The sequence below is a fragment of the Schistocerca serialis genome, chromosome 4 (genome assembly GCF_023864345.2).
Source record: "Schistocerca serialis cubense isolate TAMUIC-IGC-003099 chromosome 4, iqSchSeri2.2, whole genome shotgun sequence".
NCBI classification, from domain to species: Eukaryota; Metazoa; Arthropoda; class Insecta; order Orthoptera; family Acrididae; genus Schistocerca; species Schistocerca serialis.
Window position 1 is genome coordinate 717,086,559 of NC_064641.1, and position 19,489 is coordinate 717,106,047.

General features: G+C 40.4%; 1 protein-coding gene across 1 annotated transcript in view; it reads right to left on the reverse strand.

Moving 5' to 3' along the window:
- The window catches only part of LOC126473240 (protein FAM166B-like), a 296,487-nt gene extending 286,402 nt beyond the window's left edge, over positions 1-10,085 (reverse strand). Inside the window, exon 1 of the mRNA XM_050100157.1 lies at positions 9,927-10,085. Within this exon, the coding sequence (XP_049956114.1) occupies positions 9,927-9,997 (71 nt within the window). The 5' untranslated portion in view covers positions 9,998-10,085. The remainder of the gene's footprint in view (positions 1-9,926) is intronic.
- Between the last annotated feature and the right edge of the window lie 9,404 nt (positions 10,086-19,489).

Genomic DNA, 19,489 nt, shown 5'->3' on the forward strand with positions numbered 1-19,489 from the left:
GCAACTTCCTGTGCTTGATGGTGCCGTAGGCAGCTGTTAAGTCGACAAAGGCAATGAGTTCTATCAATCGAAAACGATTAGAGTTGATTACATACCTGAGAAGGGATCTTAACTGATCGTATGTTCGCCGTCGGTCGACAGTATAGTTTTATCGACACTTTCAAAGACTTCAAAAGGGAGAAAAATTAATAGTTCACTAGTTTGCTGTGAATATTTTCGTGACGACAGGAAAATAACGCTACCAAACAACTTCTAAAATTTTACAGTTTAACAGATAATACTTTAAAACTTTTCGCGTTAGTGTCTCTTGACAAAATGTGGCGTTTCTGATAGAATGACGTCTGTTGTGTTGAGCTTGGGCGGAAACTCCAAACATTTATGGAAGGACGATAATTACGCTTCTTTTAGCGTAGGGTCGTTCCGGTGTGTAAACTTGGCGTTTGTATTTCCGGAACATTTAGAGTCTTGGTGCGCAAAGTCCGGTGCTTACTTAATACGAGTTTAAGCCCTAATCATAACCTGGTGTGCACGCGAGACACGAGCGCTGCAGTGTGGACTTACGCGCGCGCCTTATGATGCAAGTGCGAAAAGCTAACACATTCACACCGGGGTGTCCCCTTGTTGCTGTCCCGACGCCATGAGAACGAAACGATGTATTGGGATATACCTCAACTCAGAGTGCGCCCCGTCGAATGTGTGTTTGTTACAAACGCTACGTCATTGCCGACATCAATAATGATCGTTAAATGCCTAGGAGTAATCGCTGGAAGCAACCTAAAGCTACTGTCCACATAAAATTAATTATAAGAAAACATGAAATGCTAACGTTTATTCGAAGAATCTTAAGGAAATTCTATTCATCCACGAAAGAAATGGGTTACAAAACACTCGCCAGACAGATTCCTGCGTATAGGTTCATCAGCCTGGGAGCCATACGAGATTGGGTTGGTTACGTTAGACTGAACTCCAACAGGAGATTATTAGTGTATCGAAACATTTACTGTTGAAATTTCTACAACTTACACATCAAGAAGAGTCGAGCAACAGGACAAATGCCTTACTTTCAAGAAACGTAACAGATGTAGCGAAGGAAGCAAGTTACCTTATATTCCCTAAATAAAAGGTCATTTCTAATGAAATCTTACAGGCTGATAATACAACCAGTAATGTTGGACACCTGCTCCATTTGGGGTCTACGTATATAAAAAAAACTTCAGGGTGTCCAAAGTAATACATTGGATATAATATTAAATGCTCCATGGATTATTAGAAACTCGACAATCCACAATGACTCAAAAATTAAAACTGTTTCAGAAGCGATTCGCTCCATATTTGAAGGCATTCACACCAAGCTTCCTTACTCAGTTAACACACTAATGCGACAATTATGCACGAATGAACAGACGTTGAAAGTTGGTACTGTTACTTCGTCAGTAACACAAAGTAAAGCTAACGTACAACACCGTGAAATTTGAACTCATTCATGTATGTCACAGATCAGAAATTGTAACTAACGTTTTGTAATGTAATAACTAAACTGTGTGTAATGAAAAATGTGTGTAACGTTTTGTTCTTTGTTCAACAATTAAGCTTGTTGTTCAATACTTACATAGAAGTACTCTTGTAAACTTGCCATTATTTACAATTATGAACTATATAGTCATTACAAAAACTTGAACCCATCTTTATATATTCATCTCTGTCTTATATTGGGGGAAGGGACTGTTACCTTCATGGTAAAAGTTCTACCCCATAACTAATGTTATGCTAGTTATACAAAATGTTTGTATAGTTGGGTGTAAGGGCCCTTGGGTAAAATCTCTACGATATGAGAAGTTCAGCAACATATTACACCCTCCCAGTTAAGTCTTGCGGAAAGACCATGACGAGGAAACAGGGGTATCGAGAGGTTTACTTACGATTATTCTTCCCACCCACGATTATCGAATGCAACAAAAAAGAGGGATGCCAGAAGTACCCTCCACCACACAACGTAAGTGCCTTATAAAGTATACTAGTCGATGTAGATGGTCGGACGAAATCTTCGACTACTATGCCAAACGAAACTGTGTGCAAAAAGTACCTACGCGTCCTGTGGTACTGTCTTCGCGCTAACACTCTAGTAACCTGTAACTCGCCAGATGGGAGACAAATTCGTATAATTTACAATTGAACCGTAGCTACGGTAACATTTGTAAACCCAACCAATCTCTGTCTACAGGAGAAAGAGGCTCGGAACGGGAAGGACAAAAGCAGGTATTGTTTATAGCCCTCTGTGTTACGCCGGAAACAGCTGTAAAACTGATGTGTCGTAAATCTCTCTCTCTCTCTCTCTCTCTCTCTCTCTCTCTCTCTCTCTCTCTCTCCCACCGTTTCACCGTAGGTCGTCCCTAGTCTAATTTCAAATTAAGTCGCACACACTGGCACTGTGCATTTTCATTGTTGCTCTCGCTGTATTCAGTCGTACAATTGATTTGATGTAGCCCACTGCGATCGGTCCTGCACCTACAGGGATTTTTTCCACCGTGTACAAATTCTAGGGATTGATCGATGAAAGAATACGGAACAAAAAAAAGGTCTAACTTATGTCCGGAAATTCGTGGTTTCCACGAGACAGAACATTTACTCAGTCATACATTGTTACAGAGATTGCGGTCTAATACGCGATGCAGCATGTGCTGAAAATAGTTTCCTTGTGGCTCAGCACATGTGTGAACGCGCCGTAGCATGTTCTGTCTCACACGTTCACATCTGCCAGGCTGCATCCGAACAGTGCCAAAGGCAGCATGAATACGCCGTTCCAGTGTCTCCACATCTGGAATGGCTCTGCATACACGATACTTGTGAGATGGTCCCATAACCAGAAATCGCACGGGTTGAGATCTGGTCAACGAGCAGGCCATGCAACGGGCCCCTCTCGTCCCATCCAGGGAAGACACGATGGGGATGCGTCCGGACGTTTACGGCGAAGTGGGCTGGAACAAGATTGTAGCAGCCACATAACCCTTCGAATCGTCAGTGGCATTTCTTCCAGCAGGGGAGGCAAAGTCACCCGCAAAAAACGCAGATAGTTCCGTCCTGTTAAGCGACGTGAAGGAGACTGGTTCCAAAATACGATCGCCACTTATTCCGGGCCACACATTCCAGCTGCACCGATGCTGATGATTCGCTGTCACCATACCATGGCAGTTATGCATACTATCCTAACGGATGACTTAGGAAAGTTGAAGATACCACTCCGCGTGAAGCTGGTCTTACTTGTGACTAGGTTGAATGACAAATCCCAGAACCGTGGTTGCCTGGTAAAAAAGTGACAAAACTGCTCCCAATGTGAAAAGTCGGTCTGTCGCTAGTAAGCCCTGCACAAGCTGCAAGCGATAAGGGAAGTGACAATTGTCATGGAGAATGTTCCTCACGGACGTCTGGCTTACACCGCACTGGCAGGACTATTTCCTGGTATTGACACGGCGGTCGCCTTCCACAGTGCTTATCACTTTTCCCTCCAAGTGAGGTGTTCTAACATTTCGGGTACGTGCTTCATCATTTCCTGTTTCCTGAAACGAACCTGTCTCAGACAAACGGCGAAACACTGTTGAACGTTGAATGCTGTGGTGGTTGTCGTGGATAGGCCTGATGCAAACTTGCTGCCCGCCAATTGTCTTTCCGTAAGTAAAGACCGTGTCGGCAAGCTCTCGATTCGAATACAACGTGTACAACGGTGTTTCACGTGAACTACAAGGTGATTCAGCAAGAGAAGTGAATATGACAACATTATCAATTACTATGGCAGGAGAGGCGGCTAGAGCATGACGTATGAGGAACAGAACCACCATCTAGGAGGAAACCATATATACTGTAACTGGCTGCATGATACATCGCGTATCAGACCGCAGTCTTTCTACCAAAGTATGACTGAATAAATGGTCTAGCATGGAAACCATGCTTTCACAGACATGAGTTAATTAGACGGTGGTTGTTCCATATCATCTCATCGATCATCCCCAGAGTTTGTACACGGTGGAAAACATCGCCCTGTATATTCATACTCAGCAAACTATTGTGAATTGCAATGCATCACACATCAGGGCTCATTCCCGCTTTATTCGCGTGTAGATCGAGGAAAGAATGACTGCTTAAATGCCTGTCTCCGAGGTCCGGGTTGGGGTTGGGTTCTTTGGGGAAGGAGACCAGACAGTGAGGTCATCGGTCTCATAGGATTAGGGAAGGATGGGGAAGGAAATCGGCCGTGCCCTTTCAAAGGAACCATCCCGGCATTTGCCTGGAGCGATTTAGGGAAATCACGGAAAACCTAAATCAGGACGGCCGGACGCGGGATTGAACCTTCGTCTTCCGCGATCCCTGCGGGTACGATGCATAAGGGGTTGCAGTATGTTCCTAGACTCGTCATTAAATACCGTTCCTTGAATATTTATGACTATGATTTCGCGAAATAGTTGACCTACATCTTCAAACAAGTGTCAACTCGCGTTTTTTCCAGCTCTACCGTGGATCAAACAAACCCGTCACCATTGTGCTGTCCGTTGTATATGTCCAGTATCCTCAGTTGCTACTGATTATTGTCAGTCATCTTAGCAAGCTACATCTACTGAACTACGACTTCATTTTCCACTGTGAAACAACATTTCAAGGCTCAATTCCACTTTCCAGATACTATTTTGCTCATTGCGCTGGCATTCTCACCCATAATTGTGTGAACACAAATTTTTGTTCCACTGACGGTCTTAATAAATGAGACATTTCTTGGGCTTTTGGGACTCGTCCCCTGATAAAATTTTATAGCAGTAGTTATTCAAGGCTTCGTGCATTGCCATTCGCGCAGACTAGAGCGTTCAATCAGTATCTGCCTTTCCGCGATTTTTTTTGTCTACTCTGCAATAGGCGCTTTTCCTTCAGAAGCTCCCTGAAATTGTATGCCATCTGTAATTGTTTTTCTGCTAGAAACTGGTTTTCTGGAGGTCTGTCGGCTATTCGTTCAAATTCTTGCCACACTTCCTCTGTTTTCACTGCCTGAAATAAAAGTTTGTAGCTTAATCCTAGATTACTAAACCTACAAAACAAGGCATTTTGTACCTAATTTGGTATGTAACATACCAATGGAAATCTATTAATTTTAATTAATTAATGCATACTTACAAATAAAACTTCCTTCGAACAAAATGTGAAGTAGTAAACTTTACGATGGTTTAGTAGCAATGTAACACATTAATTCCCTCCCTCCTCCATCCCAACACTCCCCCCACCCCCCCACTTAGTGTTGTATGTTAAGTCAGAAACGTGAGTCTTAGTGAACATTTATACTTCTCTGTTTACTCTTCCAGCAAGGTAATTCTTCATCTTGGTGCTAATTATCAATGCAAATGGACCTGTCATTACCGATCCCATTCTCTGTACTCCAAGTGGTCAGGGCTGTTTGTAGCTAAGTCTAGTGTATTTCCGTTATGGGCACCATTGCGAAACTATCTAGTCAAAGCAGCTTTTAGAGAAAGCGTTTACACCTGTTTCGCAGGAAGTTCTGTCTCGTCTGCCATTTATAAAGTAGTTATTTTCCCAAACAACTGAGGTATGATTAAATCTCCAAGCATGGCCTGGAAACATATGGAGCAGGGAACAGATTTTCTCTGAAGTCATCTGTGAGTTCTATATGCTATAGTTTAGGGGCCAATAGGAAGATCTAACTACAACTTTCAACCCATTCTTGATGGTTATTAATGTCCATACAATTTCGCAAGAGACTGCATTTTTACCTCAGCTGGTATAAAATTATTCTTTATTTCTAGAAATACAACACGTGTTGTTCCAAGGGACCTTTCAATATTTATACTTGCTCTGAAGGTACCGTGACTTAATTTCTTGCTTTAGCCAGCTCCCAGTGTTTGGTTTTATGCGACCCCATAGATTTTCAATAATGCTCAGAATCCAGACATTTTTGCGAATTCTCATCGATTTGATACAAGTATTCTTTGAGTCCTCTGCAGAAATATTTATCCTGAGCGACATTACTGGCGTATTGCTAAGCGATATTGTTTCATTTTATGAAAAAATTTGGTGGTTACTTTTACTGAGAGTACTGAACATGTGTCCTTGGGAAGAATGTTTTGCGTTTTTCACCCTGGGAAGATGCACTCCCGGTGTGGTCTCAGGGTCTTGTCGGCAGAACGCCATCAGTGAATCATTACGAGAGGCGAACATTCCCAGGGAGACGGACAGGTTTTCACGTAGGGGAGGCTGCGGCCTGCTTTGGGTTTTGGTGCGCAGAGCTGACACCTCACCTGGCTGAGGTCAGTGGGCACCGTGCCGCTACTACCGTCTCCAGAGAATCACCTAGTTCGATGCTTCTGGCTTTTCTGCATGAACATCATGCTGCCCAGCTAGCGTGACAAAAACGGTGGGGTTCACTCCGAAATTCTGTTAATCCGACCTAGTTGCCTCCGTGCTTGGTGCAATGAAGCAAAGTGAAAAGAAGCCGACCAGTCGCTTCAACGACCCTGTAACAACCCCATGTTTGTTAATCTGAGTTTTGTACACCAAGAGTGGGAAGTTTTTGCTGCGTTCATTTTTTTTTAATAAAATAAGCGATATTCTCGTGTTTCAATATCAATAGCAATGGGTCGTCGCTCGATATAGTATTTTTCGGAAAGTTTGCCAGTTGACGGCCGCGAACTAAGGTTCTGGGCTATTCTGCTCGAGTCCACCGTACTGGGCATTTCCTCTGTGGGCTGCCGTCTGGTGCTGATCAACACGGAAAGTGTCGCAACTGCAGTAGTGCGAAACACTTTCTGAACAACATCACTTTGTTACGTTGGCCCTCAACTTGTGCTGCTTAATTTGTGGATTCTTGTTGTATAATTAACTGATTTCGCGAGATGCCCAGATGAACAGATCTTGTTGCGCTTTCCCCGTGCAGCCTTCCACCCTTTTTGGTACCTTCTCACAGTGTTGGCGTAATTTTCTAATTTGATTCGAGTTTCAGATAACCTTTTTCTCCGGTAGTTTTACAGTGATTTATGTCAGTCATTAGAGTAAATATCAATCTCTTGCGACGCACTAATAATAAATAAAATCCAGTCCACATCTAAGCTTGTTCTCACTGTGACGGCGTTATCGTTGTGCAGTGGCCAAATTGAAACATCAATCATTCAGTGAGGGTAATGAGCATTGCAGTTACTCGTCTCGTTTGATTATAAATATGTTTATTAGCTAGGGAGAGCTGTGTCCATGTCCCCTAGGATTCTAAGTTTTCTGTGTGTTGTTTCACGAGTAGTCGACTAACAACCTTGCAGTATTCAGACATGAGCAGCAACATTCATACCGTAGATCATTACGAACGTTTCGCCTGGTTGGACGGAGCGCCGTCTACTGTTTAGAAACCTATGCATTCTGAAGTCAGCTATGCCGGTAGCTGCCTCTTGAGTAATTCACTCCTGGCCCCTGGAGGGAGACACTGTAGCTATCAACTCAGTGTATTGTCTCGTGGCCCGAGTACCCAAACAGAACAGCTTTTTATAGTATACCTCATGAGCTATTTTATAATTCAAGTGCAATTTGCAAATTCACATTGCCGAAAAAAATACGAAATATAACAGAAATCGAAAGAGGTTCTCTATTGAGTGTCAACGATTTGCAAGTCACTAGCTGAAAGGGGCGTTAGAGGTGTTAACGTAAAAAAAAAAAAAAAATCTATTTTCATTTTTATTGCATAAACCAAAATATTTGTCAGGAAAAGTTGTTCGAAGTAAATACCTTTTGCAGTTTGAGTTATTACGTACTGAATTTTGACTATCACCTCAAAATATTAGACATTTTCATTTAATATCCTGAATATTAATATGCTAGATGAAATTTCTACTGTCAGTGTTTAAGTTTGTGTGGCTCAATTTAATTCTGGAGGGAATGAGAGTGGAGGTGAGGTTTTGATGAATTGCAACTCTACAAAAACTGCATTTTTACGTAATTAAAATTGCGTTAATAAATGTATGTAAGTAGTCAGAAGTAAAGAGACAGTGTTAAAAAAAATACGGAGGGGAGAAGGGTTGCAAGAAAAAGAATCTACAGCGAAACATCATGGATATGTTTTAGAAGTGAATGACGTGAATTTTGTATATTTTCCTGGAATTCTTTTCTCTGCCGTCCACATTTTTGTTTGTGTATGTTACTTTCTGCTCAAAACCTGCTCATGACTGAATGAAAACTTGAAATTAGGAAATTAGGTTCTTTTTGCAACCAGCAGTCATCCAACGCATTAGTTATGTAATAGTTTACGCTAGTAAAGAGAAATTTGAAGTAGAAACTTTAAAAATAGTTTCTAAAAATACTTTTGTTTCCTTAGATCGTGTTCTCCAAATATTTTTTATGACTAAATCGTTTCACTATTACCTTTTCATACTCTTTCAGAGAATGCATGTACAGTAAATCAACGATATCAGACTAACTGGTATCACTCAGTAGCTATAAAGCTATTATGTTGGTCACCCTGCATTTTTTTTTTTTTGACTGAATTATTGTTAACGGTATTCTTATTGTTTTTTTGAGCCAAAGCTAGAGTAAATGGTAAGAAATTTTACGGAAAATCGTATTTTAAATGCTCTGAAATAATTACGTTCAAACCTAACGTTAACGCAGCCCTGATATCGCCCTTGAAGCTTGTGCGCTCGGTAGCATGACATTGTACAGCAAAACTGCTGTCATCTTGGCACTTTGCGTCGCACGTACTTCGAGTGTTTACTTGAATTAGATGAAAGAAACCCTCACTACAAACTTCAGGTAATTCGTTACCTGTAATGCAAAAAGTGCCCGTTAGCCCGAAAGAATCTCAAGTTCTAAAAATGTCCAAACGACGTTTCATGGAAATATTCATCTTTTACTGATAATCTTTTCAAACTTTCCGTTTGCAGACTAAGTAGCGATCCTCTGCCGTTTTAGACTCTTCAGCTAATCATCCTCCGACAGTTTTTTTTTTTTTTTAATATGTAATAGAATGAAGCTGATTATTTCTCTAAAAGCATCAGGCGATATGTTTACAATTATTATCCTCATTAACATTAAGACAATAAACACAGCATAATTTAATAAAAGGTGAATCTTCGTTAAATCATTACATAAGCAAATTCTTTCATAAGTATCAGTGGATCGCAACAAAACGTTATAGACTGGCTCTCTTAACAGCTATATTATAGAGAAGACGCGGCGGAACGCCGGAGCGTTCTATACAGGCAATGGTTGTGTCGATATCGGGCAGACAGCTGCCGCCGTTGCAATAAGTGTTAGAAGTACAAAGAACGCTTCAGTAATCTGAAGCACGAGGTGTGCTTAGTTGAGGACTTTGGGTGTTAATGAATCACTATTTCGAATTTCATTAATCAAGTTGAGTCATCCTGGCAACAATGCTCTGCGGCCGCTTATCCGCGCATGCGCTAGGCAACCCTTGTTATTCTGGCTAGAAGTACACGTCTTCTGAATGCAGTTTTAATCAATGTAAGCGTGGTGACAATTGTTAAAGTTATGCACCGAATCGCCGCAACACTGATTTATGGCGGCGAGAAAATGAATCACACGTTTCATAGATGCGTGCAAATGTTCAGTTTTTGACGGAGGCAATTTTCTCAACTCTGTAGATTACTTGTCGCCACAAATTTTCCTCTATATCTCCAATCATTCGTTGAGCTGAATGATGATTCCACGAAATGTAGTTGATGGCACTGACAATACAATATATACTGGCAGGTAAAAGAAGCATCATTATTACACTCCTGACCTAACTACGCGAACTGATAAGATTTTTTTTTTCCACCAGCAAAAGCAGAAATAATTGCCGACACACTGTTGCAAATGTAAGAGTAATTTCTCAATACTGATGGACGTACCACACACCAAGAAAAAAATCCAAAAAGTGCTTCACTTTTACTCACCCTGGTATTAGGCAGGGTTGGGATTCGGCAAGTAGAGCGCCCCTCTCGCGGGCAGCCAAATCGACAAACATGTTGACGTTTCTACCGCTCCTGTCATGTAGAACGCTATGAATGCACTAGGCACCTGCGTACGGTGTCACTTGCTGATACCCACTTGACTCGAGCGCCACACAGTAGCGCAGAGCGCATGCGCGAACAGACAGCGCTGCTGTCGAGCGTTTCTAGCAACAGAGGCTGCAGCTCGTGGAGGGGGATTTATGTCATTAGTGAAAGAAACGTTGTTGTAGAATATGAGTGGTTGGTGAAAAGCCCTGTTGCGTTCCGTAATTCTGGTACCAGAGTATTTTCTGTGTACAAAGTTGTTAATCATTTCTATTGATAAGCTTTCTCAGTTAGCGATCCCGAATTATCATCGTAATTTCATACGTCCTAGATAACATAATGAATGTATATAGACATTCGCTATCGGTACTTGGGCGACAGCTCGTTTCACTTTCCCTACATTATTTCTCAAACACTTTGGAGTGAAATGTAGCGTGTTGACGATTGTAAATCAGAAGTGACAAAACTAAACGAGATTCTGTGTCTGAGATTGTGTAGAAAGGAAAGGAGTTGTGTAATTAAGAACGTATTGATTTCATTTTCTATTAAAACTAAACGAATTAAACAGTAGAAACTTATGATCATAGAAAATATGAGTTCGGTACTTGCTTACTTAGCTGTGTCAACACTTCATTAGTGTAGAGGAGAAATGCTTTTCTGAAGCTTTTTAAGTAATAAAATGTTAATAAAATCATTCAAAACTGGACCAAAAACGAAAAAAAAAAACTTATGCTGGACCAAAAACGAAAAACAAAACAAACTTATGCTGGGATGAATAAAATATATTGTTGGTAGTTGTATCCACAATTTTACATTGGGAATCCTGCTGCGTGTATATGTACAAAACGTTGGTAATGTTATTTTATTAAAAAACTTAACTCCTCCTTGCCCTACAGATACGTTTTGATGCTCTGCTTAATCCATGCGTTATGGGTTGATCCTTTTCAACACCAATGCCTTTTGTTGCTTGTAGAATAGAGTAGGTTTATTCAGGTTAGAACGTATTTATATGTAGCCTAGTTAGTGCTTCATGTGAAAAGTGCTACCAAGTACAAAAACTTCAAACTGTGATTTAAGCTGAGTACACTCCAACCGAATTTTACGCAGAATGAAACTGCGTGATCTTTGTCTTGAGTAATTATCCATCCATTGTTGAAAGGAAGATCTCTTCCACTCCATTCAGTTCTGTGCTTCTTTTGTGCACAGATCATCTCCAATTAACCATTTTAGTGCTGCCTTTGCTGGTGTCTTGTCTCATTGTGTGGCCACACCATTTTAATTGCAACCTGGTAAAACACTCAAGGATATTAGTTGCCCATATTCTTCTTTGGATATCTTCATTCCTTATCTTGTTCCTGAGATTGATGCCCAGTGTCCCTCTCTCCATTGCTGTTTGTGTTTACTAAATTACTGTTTGTCATTACAAAACAGAGAATACTTGGGTTAGATTCTTCATTCAGCAACGCTAGCAGCAAACTATCTAATTATGAAATGACAACATGTTCATCACATCTGCTATAACCATTAGGCACAAATGTAATTTCTTACATGTGGTGTGATTGTGATACCAACCCAGATAGCCAGTCAGTCATTTTCATGTTCATGCATCATAGTTCTGGTCTGTTCCTATGCAGCTATGGTGTGAAAAAAGTCTGTTAATTTACAATTACACAAAAGAATGATTTTGTATACTCTACTGGAGTCTGTGCTGATTTGAAACTTCCTGGCAGATCAAAACTGAGATTCAAATTTGGGACATTTGGCTTCTGCAAACAAGTACTCTCTTGACTGAGCATCTGAGCACAACTCACTACCTGCCCTAATGACTTCATTTACGCCAGTATTTCCTTTTACATTACAAACTTCACTGATGTTCTCCTCATACTGTGTAGGACAGGCACATCTGGTAAAAAGGATATTGTGGAGAAATGGCTTAGCCACAAGCTAAGGTATTGTTTCCAGAATGAATTTCCACTCTGCAGTGCAATGTTCACTGATGTGTAACTACCTGTCAGTTTAAAACTGTGTACCAGAGCAAGACCCGAACCTAGAACTTATATTCCTGCAAGGAGAAGGTTTGTGAAGTTTGAAAGGTAGGAAAGGAACTACTGCCAAAAGTGAAACTGTGAGGATAGGTCATGAATCGTGCTTTAATAGTGAAAGGGATAGGTCCCAGGTTAGAGTCTTGGACCAACATATTTTTCATCTAGAAGTTTATTATAATAGGCTTTCTTAGTTAAAGTATTTCAACATGCTGACCATCTACACAACTGTCTTTTACATAAATCTTGAACTATTTTTTAAATTATTATTTTAAATATTGACAGTACGAGCTGTGTGTGTTCAATTTTGAGGATATTGGAATTCTTAGTACTTACTTCCCTGTATTTTTTGCTCCTTAATGATCATTGTTGCTGGCAATAAAAACCAGTTTAAAGTGAACTGTGATTTTTTCACACACACACACACACACACACACACACACACACACACACACACACACACACACACACGACAGGAAAGGGGGGGGGGCGAGAGAGAGAGAGGGAGAGAGAGATCTTTACTAAGCACACTCCATCCTGCCCCATCACACAGACAGATTTTTTCAACACAGTATCAGTTTCAAGAAAGCCAGAACACTGACTTGTGTCCATAGCCATTTTTCATAAAATTTCAAAACTAGTTTGCTGTTTGCCACTGTTCTCCTTGCAACTGGAAATACCATATGACTCTGGATTCACAAACCTTCAGTAATGTGCTTTCAGTTTGCAATCCTATTTTCTCATGTAACAAGCGAGCGCAAAAAACTACGAAAAATGCGAAACATGTATAAAGTTTTTGCATATATCTGCAAGTTATATGTCTGACAGCAAAATGTGAAAAAATTTCATGAAAACTATAGCATCTTATCTAATTGCCACAGAACTAATATGAAACATCTCCCCTACCTCCACTCTACCCTAATTAGTTCAAAAAAATGGTTCAAGTGGCTCTGAGCACTATGGGACTTAACATCTGTGGTCATCAGTCCCCTAGAACTTAGAACTACTTAAACCCAACTAACCCAAGGTCATCACACACATCCATGCCGCAGGATTCGAACCTGTGACCGTAGCAGTCGCGCGGTTCTGGACTGAGCGCCTAGAACCGCTAGACCACCGCGGCCGGCCCCTAATTAGTTCTTGAGCATGCTGTTGCCAACATACGGTAAGAAATTGGGAATTGCTATCAATAGAAAAGACTAAAAAACATGCAGCGATAGTACCTCTCCAAACTATTATATTATCCAGAAGCAAGGATTGAAAATTTCTTCTAGCTACACATCAACTAATAGTGTTCATTGTAAAGATGCGTAATATTAGTATTAGTAGTGATAGTGGTATTAGTAGTAGTAGTAGTAGAAGAAGAAGAAGAAGATTGTAAAAAGTCCTTTGTTACAGATGTAGGTAACTATTTTCTTTGGAAAATAGCAATGTTTTCAGGTAAATATTGAACAGCCAATAGAAGGTAGATAGTGGCTATTTCATATAACTGCAGCAGCATCAGCTTTTATAAGGTTTTCTAATCTACATTTATCTGGCATATGCTCAAATAGTATTAAGTGGATAGTTACAGTTTATAGGTAATGAAGTTTCAAAGAGAGAGTTCTCTTATGTTAATGGATATGTAGACTTCTCTCACCTGTTAATGGATATGTAGACTTCTCTCACCTCCTTGAAGGTTCTCCTAATTGATGAGGTATGTCACGATGTACAGTGGATAGGTGCATAGATGGACTAAACAAGTTTATGAAGCCTCTCCTTTATCAGATCAAATGTTTTTAGGTTGATGGTTGTTCCTAAGTATGATGTAGACACTGTTCATCAGAATATCTTTGTTGGTCTCAATGAAATGGTGCTTTCTGAGTGCTGCCCAACTCAAAAACTATTCTTTGCAGGGTTTCTGCCTTTTGGCTAGCCTTCCTTAGTTGGGTTTTGTGGCAAAGATAGAAGAATTTAGAGATTTCAGTAGCTTCATGATTAGTTTTAACTGTGGTTTTTTTTACAATTCCAACATTTAGGCCAAATGACAGTGAGTTATAAAGTTGGTTGGTTGATTGGGGAGAAGTGACCAAACAGCGAGGTCATCGATCCCATGGGATTAGGAAAGGATGGGGAAGGAAGTCAGCTGTGCCCTTTCAAAGGAACCATCCTGGCATTTGCCTGATGTGTTTTAGGGAAATCATGTTAAACCTAAATCAGGATGGCCAGATGTGGGTTTGAACCACCATCCTCCTGAATCCGAGTCCAGTGTGCTAACCATCGTGTTACCTCACTCGGTGACTTGTAAAGGAGAAGCAATGTGTGGAAATGTGAAAAGGTAGCCTGGCACTGACTGTCCATTTCTGGCCGTGTGCAACTACAAAGAGTCATCCAATGTGGAGTTAAGGCTGCCCAGTATTCACCAAGGAGAAAAAAGGTCAAGAGTTAAGTGATGAAACACATCCCCTACATGGAAACAAAGAAAAAATGTAATGTGATAAACCATCGGTTTTTGTCACATCATAAGCTTCACCTCATTGGTGGAACTGTCACTATAGCAGATGTTTCAATGTAAACATTGTTCAAAGAAGCATGAACCAGCACCAGCAGATGATCACATGTACCTGCAAAAGCAAACAGGGTAACAATACAGCAACTAAGTGCCCCTAACACAAGAATGAAAGAATGCATATTTGGAAATAAATATAGAGAAAACAATTCAAAAAATAAGTGCCTTCGAACTTATCCTTTTTTTTATTACCCAAGAATGAAAAAGATTTGGGACCAGGGCATGAAATTTCATTTTAAGACTCTCCTAGTCACGGCCAGATGTGACACTGGCACAGCTCACTGTTGAGAACACCGTGAGCCGCAGTGCCAGAATACAAAGGCCCCTCTCCCACTAAAATCACAGTATTAAAATGACTTCCATACTTCAGTAAATTATTAATGGGATCAGTACATATTTGGAAAAATTGATACACCTTGTAAAGAAAACATCTCTATGCTTGTGTCCTCAAGAAACGTTTTAAAAATATTGATGCTTCAGGAAGATTATTGGTGACAGGGTGAAGTTTTGGGTGGCAGTGTTCTACAAAGACCCATACCAGTCCTTACCATTGCCCTTGATCACAAGACTTCAAATAATAACTGTCACTGTTTATGCCCATATTAATGTCACAGTGTAAACCTTAAACCACATGAGTCCATTGATTGTGAGTTTCTAATAACCTTTTGGTCCTTTCAGGAGATTTCAACACACACAGTGTTGTGGAGTTCTACCATCGCATTTTCAGGGAAAGAGTAATTGAGGCTCTCACACAATCTGAGGACATCATATTGATGAACAATGGTCCTTCTACTCGTTTCAGTACTCCCACAGAACTTCAAGAACCTCTTATTTTGCTCACCTGCCCTCTCAGACACTACTTAGTGTAAAACACATTACAACCTAAATGGAAGTGCAACTGCCTAATGGAGCAGGTCCTGGAAGAAGGCTTCTGAGATGGATTCTCAGAAAGGATAACTGAATGCATTACAGCCATTTTGCTGTTTTTAAACAATGTAGAAGCATCCTTGATTGCATAGGTCATATTACAGGCATGGTCTACAGGACGGCTGTTGCATCTGCTCCCAATGCATCATGAAAACCTGGAAGGCAGCTTATCTCTTGGTGGAGTCACAGATGTCATTATGTACTCAGAGACAGGCAGACAGCTGTGCAAAGATTCAGACAGCCCCACAGGAGAAAACTGCAAAATCTTTAGAATGACAAGGGTAAATGTGACAAGAATAATTAAAGAAAGAAAGAAGAGGTCATGGCAAGGGTTTTTGAATTCCATCAATAGACAACAACCACAACTAAAGTATGGGGGTGAGCCGTTACAAAGATTTATACATGATGTTCCTGACTTCCAGTGGCAGTTGTACAAGATCAGGGGCATCTCCTAAGAACTCCAGGAGGCTATTGCACAGATAATGGACCAGTTTCATAAGGCTACTACAAACAGAATCCAGCTTTCTTACACAAGATAGGGCTGTTCATAATTTCTGCTCCACCAACACGGAAGACTATAACCCCCCCCCAGCCTCCGTGTCGGAGCTGGATCCTGCAGTGTCTGGGTTCCGCAATGTCCACAGCACTTGACTGCACTTAACCACAATTTCAAAACTGGGAATGAATCATGATAGTGTCAGTCTCACTAGCTGTGTGGTGAAGACCCTGGAGGATAAAGCCAACTCATATGTAGTGTGGATTTTAAAAATCTGTTTACTACTCAATCACTTCCGGTGTGCACATAGCAGCTGTCAATCCATATGCAATAAACTGACTGAACTGGAAGCAGCAATTCAACAGGCTTTCGTATGCAAGCAGGTGCATCCCTTGATCTGGAGAAGCCTAAGATGCTACCTGGAGATAGCACATTTTTGTTGCTGCTCCACAAATGGGTTTTCAATGGAGATTGGAATAATAGAGAATCGTGAAAGTGGTTCAATGAACCCTCTGCCAGGCACTTAAATGTGATTTGCAGAGTATCCATGTAGATGTAGATGTCTCCCCATTTGTACAGTCTTTACCATTGGTAAATCCATGACAGTACCTGGAGGTGTACCATTCTGCTGCAGCTCCACAAATTTTGAGGTGTGGCAGCCACAACAGTTTTCCATAAAAGATGACACTTTGAAGTTTCACATTGTCCTTTAAATTAAGATTGATGTCTTTCAGGCTTAAAACAAATAAGTTGAAAACAGAATAATAATCATTGAAAAACAGTTTTTTGAGAAAAGAACTTAAAAAAGTAGTCACTCACCTACTCCTCCTGCCACCTAACTGTCATTTGCAATTCATGAGCAGTTGCTGTAAGACTACAGAATGCATGGAAGACAGAAATAATTGATGAATAAGGAACATAGTATGTGAATCCTTGCTGTGCACATAATATTGTTTATCAGGGTGGAAACATTATTATATAAGGCACACAAAATTGCTGCAGTGTATATGCAACATAGTGTGACATATAAGGGTATATATGACTATGTAAGCATCGATATGTAGGCAAGGGATTAGTGTGGTATATGTGTCTTTTTGGCTATGCATACAGTAAATGCAGAAACTTAAATTATGTGACATTATTATCAAATGCATCTGAACAGGGAAAAGACCAGTAGACATCCCTTTGAGATGAATGTGTATGGGAGAGCATGTCTCTCTTAAATCACAATTGTGGAATTGTGTGCCAAGTTCCATGCTAGTAGCGATTTGACGCAGACGCTGGTCAGGGTGGGAGGCCAACCTCACCCATTACACCCACTCAAGTAGGAGACACTTGAGCACCTGCCGTCTAGTCCTGATGTCTCCCTACACAATTATCTTGTATTTGGTCCCTTAAAAGAGGCCTTAGAGGGTGGACAATTTGTTTCAGATGAGGATGTGCAGCAGGCAGTTATGGAATTCTTCACACAGCAGGACCCAGTGTTTTACAAAATGGGTATCTGCAAACTAGTATGTCAGTAGGATGATTACCTCAATGCTCATGGCAATTTTTCATGATTGGCATACCAGGTCTGGACTGTAAGGCCTTCAGACAGAAACGTTTTGATTGCCCCTTATAAGTAAATCAGCCTCTTGAAGGACACTGCTTGAAATGTCAGACAGGACATTCTTGATTTGGTATGTAAAAAGAAAAAAAAATTCTGGTAGAAAAGAGTGTCTGAAAATAGGAGATTTCCTCAGCCACACTTTCTGCAAGGAATGAATCACTCATGTTTCACCAAGCGAGGTGGCACAGTGGTTAGCACACTGGACTCTCATTCAGAAGGACTACGGTTCAATCCCGCATCCGGCCATCCCGATTTAGTTTTTCCACGATTTCCCTAAATCACTTCAGGCAAATGCCTGGACAGTTTGTTTGAAAGAGCATGGCCAACTTCCTTCCCCATCCTTCCCTAATCCGATGAGATCAATGACCTCGCAGTTTGGTCTCCTCCCCAAAATCAACCCAACCCAACTCACGTTTTGGGCTGGTATCACATATGGATGTGGGCTTCTTCTCACCAATAATAAGAGTAATTTTATGGCAGTGCAGTATCAGAACAGCATCCTCAAACATGTGGTCCAGCATTGCAATCAAAATTTCAGCAATGAGCTTGCCTTTCAAGGCAATAATGCACGAGTACACTGTGTCCACCTCATGAACGTCTGCCCATAGGAGACAGGAATCAGTTGAAATGGTCTATGGTATCTGTTGACATGAATCAAACTGAGCAGACTTGGCACCATTAGAAATTTGCAATGTTTGCTCCCCATAACACTGGATGACATTAGGAAGGCCACAATCAAAGAGGCTTTAGCAGCAGTGTCATGACCACCTCGTGGACAGAATGCCAAGGAGGATCATAGCATGTTCCAAAGCACAGGCTGGAGAAATGCAGTATTGAATGATAGCCATCCATACATTTTGATTTACAAATGTTCAAAGATGTCCACTTTCGAACAGGCTGCTTTTTTCTTTTTAGTGTTCTTAAAATCAACTTACACACATTTGTAGGAAATTGATAAAAACTGTTTAAACACTAAAATAACTACTTATTGGCATATTTTTTCGCTTTTTTATGTAATATTATGCAAATGTGATTCTTTGACAAAAGATTGGATTTCCACTTCAGTTTGATGTTGAGGTCAGCGCTTAAGTAATATTGTGGCATCCTTTCCATGGAAACAATGATATATGATCTCACCCTAAACTATGCACTACTACAGACTGTGGGAAATATGCCTTCCTCTCTTATCTTCAGGTGTTCTGCCAGCAATTTTTAGTGCTTGTAGTCTTCTTATTGTCTTCAGGCTGTTACTGGAAACTCTTGAAACATACTCTTTTTCTTGTAGTTCCATTAAGTATGTAATACTTAAAGCTGGCAAACTTTATCACTGGAGTATCATTCCTTTGGTGCCTCTCTTTACACCACACATATCAGGCAGCCCTTGAAGATATATATCTAGATCATTTTTTTGTTGTAACCTTGCGAAACAGTGTAAACATATCCAAGCAGTTGTTTCCTCCAATTTTTGCCAGACAGTCTTATGCACACCTAAGATAAGAAAAGTATTTTTATAATATCAATTTCAGGTAATGTAATATATACATGAAATTACAATTTATATAACTATTTGTATATGAAATGAAACACATTTGATTATCTAGAGGTGTTTCATGTAGAATACTCTTGTAACACAATGTTACTGAAATATGTTGGAGTAAATGCTACTGGTTGGTCTGAATTCAGAATAGCACACTCCTAGCACAGAAGCATGGAACTTAAAAAACTATTGTACATTAAATATTCATGTCCTCTAAATAAAAACTTAGCACACACAAAAATAAAGGACACATGCTGGTAACAAAGAAACATCAAGTTATTCACCTTACCTGTACACTCCTC